Raw genomic sequence first — 16,770 nt, forward strand, 5'->3', positions numbered from 1 at the left:
AAAAGAAAAATATTCTGAGGAATGGCCCACCTCCATATGCTCTGCGCCAGCCGGTCGAGCTGTAGGGAGCGTGTTCCTCCTTGTTTTTGAATGTAGTATAATGCTGTCATATTGTCCGTCCGGACTAGTACAGCTTTGTTTGATAGGTAATGCTGAAACAATTTTAGAGCTAGAGAAAAAAAAATCGCTAGTAATTCTAGATGATTGATGTGGAGTAGTTTTTGTTGCATTGTCCATGTACCCTTGACTGTGTGTCTTTGTAAATGCGCTCCCCATCCTGTGAGAGATGCGTCTGTGGTTAGTATCATTTGCGGAACAGGTTCTATAAACGTCCATCCCTTGGAAAGGTTTTTGGTGTTCCACCATTGCAGAGAGCGATATTTCCGGTCGTCTACCACCACCAGATCGGTTATTTGTTGCTGAGCTCAATTCCACGGACTTGCCAAGCACTCTTGTATGGGGCGCATTTGTAGTCTTGCATATGGTACTATGAAAATGCAAGATGCCATCATTCCTATTAGTTGCATGAACACTCGAGCTGGTAGTGAGTGTTGTGGCTGGAATATTTTGATAAGATCCTGCATACTTTGTATTCTTGTTGGGTTGGGGTTCGCTATTGCCTTGGAGGTATCTATTGTAGCACCTAGATACTGCTGAGACAGGGATGGTTGGAGATGTGACTTCTTTTGATTTACCGTGAATCCCATTTTGTGTAGCAGGCATATCGTTTGATGCGTGTGCTGTACACATTGGTTGTATGACTTGGATTTTATTAATTAGTCGTCCAGATATGGGAAGACATGAATGTTGTCCCTTCTTAAGTGTGCTGCTACTAGTACTGCTAGACACTTTGTGAACACTCAGGGTGCTGTAGTTACTCCGAAAGGGAGTATCTTGAATTGGTAGTGTTGACCTACTAGAATGAACCATAGGTACTTTCTGTGCGATTGATGGATGGGAATGTGGAAGTAGGCGTGCTTGAGATCTAATGTGGCAAGGAAGTCGCCCTTCTTTAGCAACGGTAGAACCCGTTCTAGTGTGACCATATGAAAGGGGTCTGATTGTATGTACAGGTTTAGGGGCCTTAGATCTAAAATAGGTCTGAGGGACCCGTCCTTTTTGGGTATGAGAAAGTATAGAGAATAAACTCCTGTGTTTTGATGTTGTTTTGGGACTGGTTCTATTGTATTCTTTTGCAGTAGAGATGCCACCTCTTGACTTAGCAGTATGAGGTGTTCTTGTGACATGGGACGCTGCCTGGGTGGTATTGTTGGAGGAGTGGAAGTGAGCTCCAGGCAATAACCTGACTGAATTATTTGTCTTACCCACCTGTCTGTGGTGATGGAGTTCCAGACAGGTAGGAACTGTTGTAACCTCCCCCGACAGGAGTGGAATGGCCTGGGTGGATGGAAGGGAAGTCACTGTTTGGGAGTAGAGGCGTTGCGATTGTTGTTTCCTCTACCTCGGCCCTTATTGTGGTTTCTTCCATACCATCCTCTATAATATCCTTTACTTGGCGAGGTTTGGTTGGGCGCTTTATTAGAAGAGGGGGTATTGTCTGTTTGGAAACCCTTAGAGGCGCCACTATATGAGGAGCGACGAAAGGAAGGTCTATGGGTTTGCGTTTGTAAAGCTCCCATGGATTTTGTCGTGTCTGTATCCTTCTTCATCTTTTCTAGTGCACTATCGACTGATGGACCGAAAAGATGATGGTCAAATGGCTGGTTTAAGATACTGGCTTGTACTTCTGGTTTGAACCCAGAGATGCATAGCCATGCATGTCTATGCAACAATACCCCTGTATTTATTGCTCTAGACGAGAGGCTGTGTCTGCTGTGTCTAGTGCACAGCGTATGGAGGTATTTGTAATAACCTTAGCTTCCTGAATTAGGTCAGAAGCCCTGGTTTTATATTGTTCTGGCAAGTGTTGCATGAGTGACTAACTCATCATAATGAGCTCTTTTTATCATATCTTGCTAACAAAGCTTGAGTGTTAGCAATCCTCCAGACATTGGCTGCTTGTGAAATGGTGCGTTTTCACGAAGCATCTAAAAGCTTAGACTTTGTCAGGGGGTGGAGCATCCCCTGTTGTCTGCAAGTTAGCTCTTTTTCGCGCATTTGACACTACTAGTGAGTCGAATGGCAACTGTCCTTTAATGTATGCTAGATCAGTTGGAGCCGCTTTGTACTTCTTTTCAAGTCTGGGGTTAATTACCCTAGCTCTAACTGGGTCTTTAAATATTTTGGGTGCATGTCTTACCACTCCACTAAGTTTTGGAAGTGTGGTTGTGGTCTTATGTGATAACATTAGTGTGTCCATTAGGAAATCTTCTTCCACTGTATCTGTGTGTAAGTCTACTCCATGGAAAGTGGCTGCTCTATGAGGGTTAATTACCCTAGCTCTAACTGGGTCTTTAAATATTTTGGGTGCATGTCTTACCACTCCACTAAGTTTTGGAAGTGTGGTTGTGGTCTTATGTGATAACATTAGTGTGTCCATTAGGAAATCTTCTTCCACTGTATCTGTGTGTAAGTCTACTCCATGGAAAGTGGCTGCTCTATGAATAAGCAGCGTAAACCCAATAGTGTCATCTGGGGGAGATGGTCTAGATGGGTACACTTCGTCTTGTGGCAGATTTGGTGCATCTGGTGCATTATATAATGTTCTTATTGGTCACCTGATGGCCCAGGAATATCATCTGGGTCATTAATGTTGTCTATGTGATGTTCACTCTCAACCTCTTGTGAGTAGCTATCCTCATCATCCTCATCTTGTGGTATAAGACTATGTGTACTAGATGGTGAATGTACAGGAGAAATATCTATTGGTATTTCTACTTCTGGTGATGGAATCCTTATGGGGGAAGTTTGAGCATGCTTTTTTAGAGGAACTAGCGGTTTAGGATAATCCATTTTCCTCTTCTCAGGCACTGAAGTGATATGTCCAGTCTTTGGATTAATATGAAGAGTCTTTTGCTTTGGGTCAAGTTTGAAAAGCTCTACTACTGGAAAATCCTTTTTCGGCGCCGATTTACCTGGTTTGGGGCCGAAATGCTTAGCTTTTACAGTGTCTATTGTCTTTGGAGCAGGTTTTGGTTTCGGTTTTTAAGACTTTTTCTTAGGATCCGTGCTCTTTGGATCCGAAGTTTTTGTTCCCGGAGTACGTTTGGACTACCTTCGGAGCCGAAGTATGTTTCGGTACCGGAACAGTCTTCGGGTCCACTTTTTTCAGAACCGGGGTGGTTTTTGGTTTGGTAGCTTTGGGAACCTGTTTCGGTGCCGAACTTGCTTTCGGCTCCACCACTTTCGGTACCGAAGGATGCTTTGGTGACGGTGTTAATTTTGGCTTAAGGACCTTCTGCTTTTCGGGACTGACAGGCTGACTCGAGCCAGAGTTGACTGGATGCTTTTTCATATTCTTCGCTGCCGAGCCAGAAGGCGGGGCGTCAGAAGGTTTTGGTCGGTGTGCACCTGGACCCGAAGGTGGAGGTGGAACCGAAGCCTGTCCCGGTAAGGTGGGGTGAACAGGGTCGACGTTTGTACTCACAACCTGTTGACCAGCTGGAAGATAGTCATCTTCGGATTGATCCTCGGCTCCAGAAGCTGAATCCTCTGCTTCGGAAGCGATGTCTTCGTGCTGCCGTTCTTCGGCGTCTACTTCAATCGGAGCCTCATCTATGATGAGGGCTGGTGTCGATGACGATGACTGCGCCATTACTCTTCGAGCTAGATGGTCTCGGATGGTTTCCTTGCACCAGAACGAAGCGCAGGCCTCACAGTCTCGACTCTCTTGCTCTGGAGATAAGCACAGATTGCAAACCTCCTGAAGATCGGAGTGAGGGAATCTGTGTCCACACCGAGGGCACTTCTTGAAGGGTGTTCTTTCCATGAGCCAAAGGCCCAATGGCGCAGTTAGGCCCGACGGCCCCGACTAACATTGAATCGAGAAGTAAAGACTTTATTCGACGCTGGCAACTGGAATCACTGTCGAAGACGATGCCGATGGTATTATGATTGATTTATGAATTCGAAAAGAGATCGGTAACGGGACCGAACGATGAACACATCCGAGCCTGATGGCGGAAAAAACAATCTGAAGATGGAGTCGATGCCCATGTGCGCTACGATCTAAGGGAGGAGTCATCCAACAGACAAAGACTCTTCCAAGAGTACAATAAAAGTGTAATCATCCGGGCCCACCAACAGATGGGGATCTTATGCAATAGTGTGTGTGGTCTGCAGCCCATATGCCTTGAACATTAACTTTCTTGAAAAGGTAACTGAACTGAATGTGTATTTCATTTGGTCTGTTGATTGTTGAGCTCAAGCATCCCCCTCAACATCACTGCGAAGCCTGTGACTGCTTGCCCTCACTACCCTGAAAGTCAAATGTGAAAAGGATGGTACTTGCCCAGTTTGCAGAACCATAGTAGCACGGGATCTGGGACAACAGAGGTAAGCTACCTTAACCCCCACAGCTGAGGCCCTGTAGCCCCTGGCTGCCACATGGTCCTGCAAAAGGGGTTTGATTATATACGAGGTGCTGCCCATGTAATTTAGATTGTTTCACCAATAGTTTATTTATTTTTTATTTATTTATTTATTTATTTATTTTTTGCATTTGTAATGCGCGCAGTTACCCACAAAGGGTTTCCCGGCGCCAGGACTAAGAACCAAACAGCACAGAAAGCAAGACGGCCAGACACCAAATTATTTATTGAACAGCCAGGTTTTAACGCTTTTCTTAAAGCTGGCAAAGTTTTCCTCCTTTCGTATAACTGGGGGAAGGGAGTTCCAGAAGGCTGGTCCCAGATCGGAAAAGGATCTCCCTCCCACTCTGGCCAGTTTAAATCTGGGTACCGCAAAGTTTGCTGCATTTAGAGAGCGGAGATTGCGTGCAGGAAAGTAGGGCCTGACTAATTTTTCCAAATACTTTGGTGCGTTTCCTGCCTTTATTTTAAACAAAGTTCATAGTTAGGAGATTTACTGATCCTCTATCAGGATTGTCACTTTATTTGGACTTCCAATCTAAGCGAAGAGGTTGCCTTGATAAAAGTCTCAAGACTGTATGGTCAAAACATGATGGCTGTACTGGTTTCGCAGTGGACACAAACATTTTGCAAGAAAATCACAAATTCTGGAAAATGTAAATTACTCTATTTTGGACTTCTTCGCCATGATTTGACAATAGCCATCACAATGTATTAATTCCTTTTCAGCAATTGGGGAGGTAAGGGTACCTTAAAGTGGTTAGATTAATTTGAAGTTTCACTCTCCAAAGCTCGAACACAGTTTGAATCAGCTGCTGAATTTCCACTATCCATGTGACATCATATATGGATAGAGACATACAGATTATAGTACACTGTGGCACTTGCAATGCCAGTGAACATCTTGATGGATAAGCACCATAGAACGAATAAGTCGGTGTATAGTCCCATGGGGTCAACCACCTGTACATATAATTAAAGTGTCAAGATTGTAAGCCGGTTTTTTATGTCAATCTCAAACTTCTCCTCCAATATTCCTAGGAAATGGAAACGGAAACCAGCTGTTACCTGTATAGTGAGAGGTGAAGAGAGTTGATTACGATCTGAAGTGAACTTGGCTGGAGTACTGACTTCATAGCCCTGGATAGTCTATGCATGGTCTTATAGAGCAGGATTGAGTAGTCTCTACTGGCAATGTCCTGCTTCTCCAAAACTCCACAATAAAGGCGAGGATGAGTCCAAGGATGATTGGAAAGCTACCATCCAAGACATGAGAATTAGGTGGCACTTCTAAAGTACACAGAGGTAAAAGGAAAAGGCCCAAGAACAATAGCCAGTCAAAACTACCATGAGAGTATCCAAGGGACAGAACAAAACAAATGTGGGATGCAAAGTCAAGTGCAAACTGATACAGCAAGTGGAAGGATTAAAACACATGAAAGTTGCTACACAAGTTGTTCATAGCCTACTCTGCCTTCATAACCCTGGAACTTTTCCAGTGTTATCCTCTCCTTGACCAATATCCCGCCCCAAGGTGGTGGTCCAGCATCCACAGGCAAACTCTTCACCTTGTCCACTGTTCTGTTGATAATCTGATCTTTCAACAACAGCATTTTGCTAGTAATTTACTTACCACACTTGTTGTCAAAGGCATCTTTCTCTAGTGGGATGGAGCGTGAATCCTTCAAGGTAGGCAGGATCCAGTAGCGGCTACTCCGTAATGGCAAAGGAGTGTTGCCCAACTGCCTGGCTCAGAGCCAGCAAATAAAAAATAGAACAATGTTCTTGCATCGTTTTATTTTGCATTTGCCGATTCTGAGCCAGCGCTGTAGGGAGGGGTGTGGCCAAGGCTCAGGAGGGGGGTTGGGGTGATACATGCACTCCACTCCCTAAGTGCTCACGTGTATTTGGCCGGCCGTCTCAGGCCGACCAAAACACACATGCGTACTTACATTTTCTCCAGCCCAGCTTCACTGAGCAGCTGGGCTGGAGAAACCCCACAGCCTTACTGGCCAGAGCGGGCCAATCCCTGCACTGCTCGGCAGCACGGGGATTGGGTGGGAGTCTGTCCCACGAGCTGCTGGGACCAGGCAGGAAGGGGAGAGGCGGTGCGATGCGACAACATTGGAGGCGGCTAGAGCTACTTTTTTCCCCCTTTCAAATAAAGTATTTCTAACCCCTCCTCCTCCCCTACGTGCGTAAATCCTCCGCCCGCCACACCACCCTTTGTTTATGGCAGCAGTCACTGGGAGGAGCGTCCAGTGGAGTAGTAGCATGTGGATAGGCTGCAACTTGGAAATAAATGTTGGGAGTGGCTCAGTAGCAAGGGAGGCTCTCAGAGGGTAGGGAGAATCAAAGGCAAAGAAAGCCATAAAAACCACGATAGGAGTAAAAATGCAATGTGGAGAGAAGCAAATTCAGCGAGAGACACTAACAGGCACGAAAATTATAATTAAACTTGCTATCCTGAATTCTCTAAGAAGCATAAATGCATATTGAGAACTCATTGTGCTGAAGATCAGCCAAATGAAAATAATTGGCCATCTAGAACAATCTAGTATGGGCCTACCAGTGTTGTTGAAACCAAATAGTATCCCTGGCTTTCAATTTCTTAATTAATGAGTATAATTTCGCCCAGGTAAGGTGGGGGAGGCAGGGTCAGGTGACCAACAGCTTCCCAGTCCAACGAGGGGTGCGCCAGGGCTGCGTGTTGGCTCCCACCCGGTTTCTCCTTTTCATCAACCAGGTAGGTCATTTTTTTAACAAAACACAGACTGATGCACCTTCCCTGGGCGGATCAAAATATCCGATGCTAATCTTTGCCGACGACACCCTGCTCCTTTCTAAAACCCGGAGCGGGTTACAGGCAGCCCTGAATAGGTTTGCAGAGTTCTGTAAGAATAATGACTTGCAGATCAACGTAGATAAAACCAAATTTATGGTATTTAGCAAGAGAACCCCAATTAAAAGTTCAGTTACTTTGAACGGTGTCTCAATTGAACAGGTCAAGGTCATGACGTATTTGGGTGTGACCCTTGATCACCAACTTAGCTGGAACCCCCAGTTGGAGGCATTAAATCTCAAATTTGTCCGTCTCACGGGGTGCTTATTGCATGAACAGAAAAAATCCTTGACTAAACGTATCACTCCAGCATTAAAAATTTATGAAGCCAAGGTCAATGCAGCAACCCTGTACGGAGCTGACATATGGGGTTACAAGGATTTGTCAGTTTTGGCCACAGCTCAGAATAGGTTCCTACGGAACTTGGTAGGGCTTCCACAATCCTCACCCATTAAACCACTGCTATTAGACCTAGGTTGCAGACCTTTAGACGAGATGGCACAGTTTCGTCTAGTGGCACTCTGGCGTTGGCTTTGGACGACTCCAGAGCTCAGCCTCTTCGCCCATGAACTGGATGAGGTTAAATCATTGTGGGGTGCTCATAGCATCCCATGGCTCAGGGAAGTCAAACAAATACTGTATACAATGGGCCTCCCCGAGCTGTGGATAAACCCCGGGCGCTCCAGTTTTCCTCCAAAAGATTTTAAGGATCTTTTCTGGGCCTCGAAAAAATCTATACTGGTCACCCATTCTTCGGACAATAACTTAACGGGACTCTTTTTAACACATAAGGTAGCTCCGTCCCTCGAGCCCTACTTGGACTTGATTTGTAAAACCCTGGACCGTAAATTGTACCACCAGTTTCGTGTAGGTACATTACCCATCAACTCCTTTACTACAAAGTGGGCGAAGAATGTAAGCAACAAATGTTTCTGGTGTCCTGACCAGATAGAAAGCATTGGCCAAATGTTTTTTGCATGTCCAGCATACCGAGCCCCCCGACTCAAATGGCTGAAACCCTTATGTAGAACTTTTGATTGTGGGGGATATCTTGAAGCCCTGCAGAAATTTCGTGATATTAGATCTGAAATGTCTGTGATTTGTGTGGCTAAATTCCTGGGTTGGGCGTGGCTGATCCGTACTAAGAAATTGAACACTTTTTAAAATTAATTGCCATGATATGATCACATGTTGTTTGCTTGCCACACTCTTTTTAGATAATTGGGGACATGTTTGCAGCAGTTTTTATATATTTTTATGTATTGTATGTCGTCTTTTATGAATTTTACTTCGAAATAAAGACATAATGAATTGAATTGAGTATAATACCATAGTATTTATGCTGCACCAGATCTTAAATATATTGTGCCTAAGAAAAGAAACTACAATTCTCAAATCACTATTGCAATAAGATTTCAAATAAAATAAATCATTTTTAACATACCTGAATCAAAACTTACCAAAATCTACTCTTGTTAATATGCACTGCATTGGATGATCGGTTGTATGCCTGGTTGTTGTCGCACCACTTTCGTAACAAGAAGCACACAGATCGTAATCGTAGCAAATTAAGCACTTATATCTGCGACCTCGAAAATTTCCTTTCAAACATGCATCACAACTAACACCTGTAGCAGAAAGAAAGTGACATATAACTACTAAACAAATGTTGCTGGAATCTAATAAAGAGGTAAAACAAGCACTGGTGAAAGAAATAGGTTACATGATAACTTTTAATTAACACAGGATTTTTCTAGAAATAGTAATCTAATAACTCCTACTCAGAAGCAATGACTCAGTCGCCATCACTGATAATTTGCATTAATTATAAGTATTCTAAACAATTAGCAATGTTATGTTGCTCAAAGACAGTTCATACTTGTTCTCATCCCTCGGTTTGAATTAACTTTATTTCATACCGTAACCTGTTCTGCACTGAAAATAATGCCATTTTGTTTACAAAAAGTAAATGTTTATTTTTTAAGAAAATCTATACTAGATTCGCATTTGGAAAGAAAATGAAGAGTTACAAAATACCTGTAGCATTAGCTACAAATAATGATTTATATCACAGATAGGGTCTGTTGTGGTTGGCTCCAGATGAAGGAAAATGTGAACTGAATGCTTTGAAAGGGCATGCATGCAGCCCTTAATGCCTTAAACATTATCACTGCATACCAAACGACCAGGAGGCGGCATTGCCATCGTAAACAAAAACTCCCTCCCCCTCACAACTAGCTCCGACAACCACTCACCCAACATGGAGCACCTCCATTTCCAGGTCCAGACCAACCCAAACGCCACCCTCCGTGGCACTCTCTTCTACAGACCTCCCGGACCCCATCCCTTCCTTCAGTGACACCATAGCAGACTTCATTGCACACCATCCTCCGCTTCACTGGACTACAGCATCCTCGGCGACCTCAATTTCTACCTGGACAATCTCAACTACCACAACATCTAATCCCTACTGGAGAACATCACCACTATAGGACAAATGGTCACCTCCGCAACCCACTGAGCAGGACAAACGCTTGACCCCATCTTCTCCACAAGCAACAACATCTCCAACAACCACCCTCCTGAACTACATTGGACTGACCGCCATGCAACCTCCACTTATGGATCTCTGACTGAGCCAACACACTGGCTACCCTCGGGAAACCCTTCAGTGAGCCGCCCTCCAAGAAAGCCAGCTGGTTCTCCCCCACCCTCCAAGAGTCCAGGTGCACCTGCAGATAGCTCAAGAAAAGATAGAGGAGCACCTCCCCCTCATCAGAACCTCAAAGAAAACTGCCATACAGAATGTGCCAACACACACAACAGCAAAGAACTCTTCTCCTTGATCAAAGAATTTGCCAAACCCAGCACGGATGCCACAGACATCACCTCGACCCCCTCCCAAGACCTCTGCGACAATCTCTCCACCTTCTTCTCAGCAAGATTATAGATACTTACAACAGCTTTGCCACCCAGGGCCCACACACCCCACCTCAAAAAAAAAAAACCCACCCAAAACCAACACACCACAATTCTCCAGATCCCAGACGACCCTGCTCATCTGGACCACACTCACCACTGATGACAACCTAAGGATCATGAAAAGCATTCACTCTGGAGCCCCTTCTGAACCATGCCCCACCACATCTCCAACCAAGCCGGTGCCACCATCAACCCCGAACTCTGACGAACCATCAACTGCTCTATCGAGTTTGCCACCTTCCCTGAAGATCAGAAACATGCAGAGATCTACTCTCTGCTGAAAAAACCCTCTGCCGACCCGACGGACCTCAAGAATTACAGACCCATCTCTCTGCTCCCCTTCCTAGCAAAATTCATCAAGGAGGCCATCAATGCCCAACTACTCCCAATCAGACTTCAGAAGCAACCACAGCACCAAGACTGCACTCCTCTCCACAACAGACATCTGCACTCTCCTCGACCAATGCAAAATCACAGCCCTCATCCTGGACCTCTCTGCCGTCTTCGACACGGTCTACCACCACACCCTCTGCAAGAGACTCCAGGACTCTGGCATCCGCTGCAAAGCCTTAAGAGTGGATTCTCTTCTCCTTCGCTGGCAGAACCTAGAGTTAAGCTCCCACTGTTCTCCTCAGAACCTAGTGAGATAAACTGGGGAGTACCTCTGGGCTCCTCTCTGAACCCCACCCTCTTCAAAATCTACATGGCCCTGCTTATAGCCACCGTCAGAAACCACAGACTCAACAGTCTCCTACTCCGACGACATCCAGCAGATTCTCTTCCTCACCGACAAGCCGACAGCTGCTAAGAGCAACTTTTATAACCGGATGAAGGCAGTCGCCACCTGGATGAAGGACAGCTGCCTCAAACTCAACTCCGACAAAACTGAACAGCTCATCCTGGGCACTACTCCCTCCGCTTGGGAAGACTCCTGGTGGCACGCAGCGCTCTGAATACCTGCCCCGCCCCCACACTCACCAACCATGCATGCAACCACAGCATCATCTTAGACTCCTCGCTTTCCATGAACCACCAAATCAACACAGTCTCATTCTCCTGCTTCCCCACGCTCTGCCTTCTTTGGAAGATTTTCAGGTGGATCCCAGCCGTGTCCCAGAAAACGGTCACCCAGGCGCTCATCAGCAGCAAGCTCTACTACGGCAATGCACTCTACTACAGCAATGCACTCTACACCGGCACCACCCAAAAACTCCAAAAATAAATTGCTGAGCATCCAGACCGCCTCTGCCAGATTTATGCTGGACATCTCCCACTGCAGCCACATCGCCGGTCACCTGAGAGACCTTCACTGGCTCTCCATCAACAAAATAATCACCTTCAAGCACTTCACACAAGCCTACAAAGCCCTCTACAACACCAGACATGCATACCTCATCCACCACCTCTCCTTCTACACATCAATCAGACATCTCTGCTCTGCCCAACTGACCCGTGCCAATATCACACTGAACCACAAAGCCTCGGCCAAGGAAGATACTTCACCTACCTCGCTGCAAAGATCTGGAAATCACTACCTCTACATCTCATACAATCACCTTCACCACCTCAATTCAGGAAGGATCTCAATACCTGGCTCTTCGATTGAACCGCAGAAATCCCCCTCCACCCAGTCTGCACCTTGAGACCCTAACAGGTGATTAGCCACGCTCTTTAAGAAACCTGATTGATTGATTGCATAACGGACAGCTACTTTTTGGAGAATAACTTCAATAATGGTGTTTTTTATAAACATGTTAAATACATTTGACAGATTATCTTTCTGAGCTAGAAACCTCTCTATATAAAATAGAAAAATATTGTTAGGGTAACTAACAGCAGCAATGCATTTCAAGATCCAATGTCCCCTTTCAGGAGCAGAAAAGAAAATTAACCACTTTTTGCAGCATGGGAGGGGTGGTATTAAAAGCAAAGTGCATGTAGTAGATTGTCTGGCCTAGACCCCACTCTCCAATAGTCCACTTTGGCTAAGCCATGCCAATCTATTAGCCAACTGAACATCCACTTAATCGTTCCATTCACTGCTGTCTATATCAATGTTAAGACGAGGCAGACCACAATGAGATGAGTGAGATATCATCTCGAGAAAGGGGGTAGGGGGTACAAGAGCTACATCAGAGCATCAATGTGTACTTATTTATACTCCTTATCCTTGCTGGGCAGAATGCGAAAAAAACTAATTTACTGTTCCAACAGCTTTAAAGCTTGATTTTTTTTAATTCAGGTTAATTCAGTGCCAGGATGCCCCCTTCGGAGTGACAGCGCTTTAGAAATACCGCCTTACATTTAATTTTATTATTGGGGTATCTAGAGTTTGGGGTCAGGAATTATTTTCTTTTGAAAAAAAGTTTTAATTTTAGTCACTGGCCATAGGTGGAGGCAATCTGACTTACTGAGAATTTGACCAAAAGCCCACAGTGCAAGGGAATAATTGACCAACAGCTTTAGTTTGTTTTTAACTGGTTCATTATTTTTAAATTGATCAGGTTTTTTTCTGCGCACTAGCTCTCCTTCAAATAAGAACGGTCCCAAGGGAATTGAGAAGTGTTTCATGCAGCACAACTATTGTTACAGGTAACTAGTTTATTTTGCAAGGCGGACCTATTCTAGAATCACATGCCCTGCACAGATTGCATAGAAGTAATTTCACCAATGTGGAGTTCATTCGAAGAATGAATAGAGTCAAACAAATTTCTAATAGTCTGACTTAATTTCGCATCGCTTTTTTATAGAACACCTACACAATAATTTTTGCCAAACCTATTTGTAGAGGGCCATGCTGCAGCTGAACAGATGTTATTAAAAAAAAAATTGCCAATGTTATTTGCCAATTACAAAAATGAACAGTCTGAACAATCCATCTGGATTTACTGCCTTTTTTAATGGTGGACACATAATTTGAAGAGTGCTTTTGTCTTCCATACTGGCTTTATTTTCTGAATGCAATACATAAATGCTCTTCTAACACCTAATGTTTATAATATCCTTTCTCCAGAATTGATCGGGTTTTAAAAGTACAGAATTGTTTGATTTAAATAAAAAGAGATCACCGTTGTAGCCACATGTACATTAGTCTGCTTCATTTTAATTCTCATGGATAGTGAGGTTTGGCTCTTAATTGGAAATGCTTACATTTAACCAATTCCTCTGGTTGATGCAACAGCTATTAAAAAAAGACCCATGTCCTATTTTGTGTCTCCTTTGTCACTCATGTATCACTCACAGGCTGCCTCTTTATAACCACTGTAACTTTATCTACCTTGTCCAGTTTGTTCCTATCCCCCACCCAAACGACTCACACCACATAGTGGTGAATTTAGACTCTCACCCACAACTCGGCTTGGCTAATTTTGGGTTGAGATTTATCGAGGTACCCAGGCTAAGTCATCTGCTCGAGGCTGACTTCAGTCTTGAGAGGATCATCTGCCTCTAGTGAAAATTGCAAGCACCATACATTTGTCTGAATTGAAAATAAAAACCTACATTTAAAAGAAAATTGCATTGTTTATTTTGGGTTTCCATACGCAGAACAGAGTACCCCAATGATCTAGATTATGATAAATGTATCCGTAATTGTGGATGACTAGGCAAGAGGTTACATCGAAGTACTATGATCTATGTGTGTTTATATTATACATGCCATTTATCAGGTTAATTATACACAGGGCCACAGGAATTATGCAGTGGGGAGAACTACATTATGTGGTAAGAAAAGCCAAATGATGTGGCATAATGCAGCACATTTTTTGGCGCCAATACCATTTCTTTTTTCTTTTACACGTTATTACTATCAGGGCAAACATGTCACTTCATCAGTCTCAGTTTAACAACCAAAGAAATTCGGTTTGTGCTGTTCTTTATTTGCTAAAATCTGCAGATCACGCAGAAAATGATGGATTATGTGCCAACCCCATAATAATGCAAAAAAGCTGTGGCCACAGAATCGCATGAATCCAGTGGCCCCAATTATGATGTACATTCATAAAATAGCAACAGTATTCCATTTAAGGTGCAGCCAAGAGGTACCCCGACTTGAAGTTTGCAGAAAAAACTTCTTGCTTTGGAAAGTACATGCAGCCTGGTTATTAGGTCTCACAGACAAGTTCAGATGTCGGTTCATAAATACAACCTACTGCATCCGATAAAGATTGATCCTGGGCTTTGTATCCTCCTTTTCATGATTCAATGGCTTCGTTTATCTCACCCCCCCCCCCCTCCTGATTCACATGTTTTCCAGCCAGTTCTTGTCTTTGCCTCACCCAAGAAGCATTTCGATTTGATTATGGTTTGATTGGAAGAATGTCTGCTTCCATGCTGAAAACACACATTGCATTACAAGAATGAGGAGCGGTTTTCCCGTCCCAACGGTTCATTAAACAATCCTTGGCATAGTCAATACGTCACACCTATGTGAGGTATATTGACTTTGCCAATTTGTTTTATCCATGTTGCACAGCAGCTAGGCTGCAGTGTAGCATGGCTGAAACCTTTTCATTAACACCACAAAAAATACTATGACGAGGCTATCACTGTCTGCGAGGCATAGTGATCCGTTTTCTTAGAGAGATTATTCTCTGCCTTCATTAAAAAAAAGAAAACGGTTCAATATCGTTTGTTCGAGCTCCACACTGTCGTCTTCGATCCAAATAAAAACACCACCAAAAATCACATAAAGAGCAGGAAGCGCCACGCGGTCTGCATCTCTGGGGCATCTTGAAACGCTTTGGTGTGATTTTAGGGAGATTTTTTTTCCCCTGGCGAGGCAGGGGGGTGCAAGCAACACAGAGTGTGGGATGAGGTGGACGTGGCAAATAAAGGGGGAGGAGTGAGGTAGACCTGACAAGCAACAACATAGGAGGGTGGGAGGTAGGTCAAGCAACAAGGTGGGGGGAGGGAGGAAGGTGGTCCCAGCAGAAGGGAAACAAAACGTACGCCGGAAAACAGCTAGCAGTGGAAGGACATTGGGACATGGAAACAGTTTTTGGGCAATGCTCCAGGGTAGGCATGAGCGCAGGAAGAGGAAGTGAAGCCGGCAACTCACTGACTAAAGAGAAACAAGGACCTGAGTGACGATGAAGCCAACCAATGGAAACCAATAGGAGGGCTGTAAGCAAACAAAATGAGTTGCAAGCGACAGAGCATGGGCTGAATCAGTAGAGACCTAAAGTATGAGATGGGGGTGGGGCAAACTGTCAAAGAGGAGAAGGTGACCAAACATACGGATAGGCGTCAAACAATTGACAGTGCCCCAAAACATTTAAGGGTGCTAGGGTCAAGGCAGGAGAGTGGTTAAGGAAGGAATGAGGATGTGTCCTGTCACAGGAAAAAACAGCTTTTATTCGCAGCCTTTATCACACATGCAAGTAAGTATTTGTATTTTTAGTACACAGTATGGGGAGGTGACATAACGTGGACTGGGGGTGAGTAGAGGTAATGGAAGATAAGAGTTCCTTGAGGGTTCGGTGGGTAGACGTAAAGGGAGGTAAGTGTGATGTTAGGGTTTGTGGGTGGGTAAAGGTGAAACAAACCTTTTGAAATCACTACATGTTTATAAAAGAGGCAACCAACAGATGTGACACCACGCCAAACGTTGATTCACAAAGACATAGTTTATGGCAATAGGCTTTTACAAAGCGAATACGATTGCAGTGTAACCATCAATAAAACCAGGCAGCTGAAATGCGTGTTTTGGAAATTGGTCACATGCCATGAAGTTATTGCTAGTTGTTTGCATTCAACTCGTCTTGCTCATACCACAATGTGAGCTCATGCAGCATGGATGAACACTTAAAGAAATCAAATTGGTACTGGGTCTATGCTCCAAGGAAGAAAAAAAACATGCAGAGACAAAGTGAAGTCGACACGCACTGACAGGCCCTCACCAATGAAAAGGAGAAAATAAGATTCAGAATGCAACCAACCAATAGTTAGTAATGGGTGGGTTAAAAGCCCATATTCAGAGTTTTATTTTTTATTTTTAAAGAAATAGATTGTCACAAGCAAGACATAAAAATGAGCCCCCATTCCGACTTACAATGGCTGGTTTGTCTCCTGCTTTCCTAACGCGCCAAGCTGTGCTTGCCAACGCAGCTATTGGTAGCAACTTTAAAATGGCATTTACATCATTTTAAGATGGCAATCCTTTCATTTGAAGGAGGCATCTTAAATAGAATTTTATAAAAACGAAAAAGAAAAAAACATTCCAAGATGGATGCAAGGTGTGCAAGGATATGCACATCAGCAAAAGTTAAGTTTATTATTTATTCTGGGAAAAATTTATATAAGGTCATATTTTAATAATTTTTCTTAAACTAAAAACTTTCTTTCTAAAACGCACAACGTGCATGCGTGTGCGCACTTTCTTGCGGCAGCCATATGGTGAAGAAAAACATAAGCAAAGTCAATAAAATCAATGCATACTTTCTCACATAGAAGTTT

At 43.9% G+C, this 16,770-nt stretch overlaps 1 protein-coding gene across 1 annotated transcript in view; it reads right to left on the bottom strand.

Annotated features, from left to right (window-relative positions):
* Positions 1–16,770, bottom strand: part of KCMF1 (potassium channel modulatory factor 1) — a 397,476-nt gene that overhangs the window by 288,938 nt on the left and 91,768 nt on the right. The window contains exon 2 of the mRNA XM_086961817.1: positions 8,793–8,960. Within this exon, the coding sequence (XP_086817943.1) occupies positions 8,793–8,960 (168 nt within the window). The remainder of the gene's footprint in view (positions 1–8,792; positions 8,961–16,770) is intronic.

Source organism: Lissotriton vulgaris, chromosome 3_1 (genome assembly GCF_964263255.1).
Source record: "Lissotriton vulgaris chromosome 3_1, aLisVul1.2, whole genome shotgun sequence".
Classification (NCBI taxonomy): domain Eukaryota; kingdom Metazoa; phylum Chordata; class Amphibia; order Caudata; family Salamandridae; genus Lissotriton; species Lissotriton vulgaris.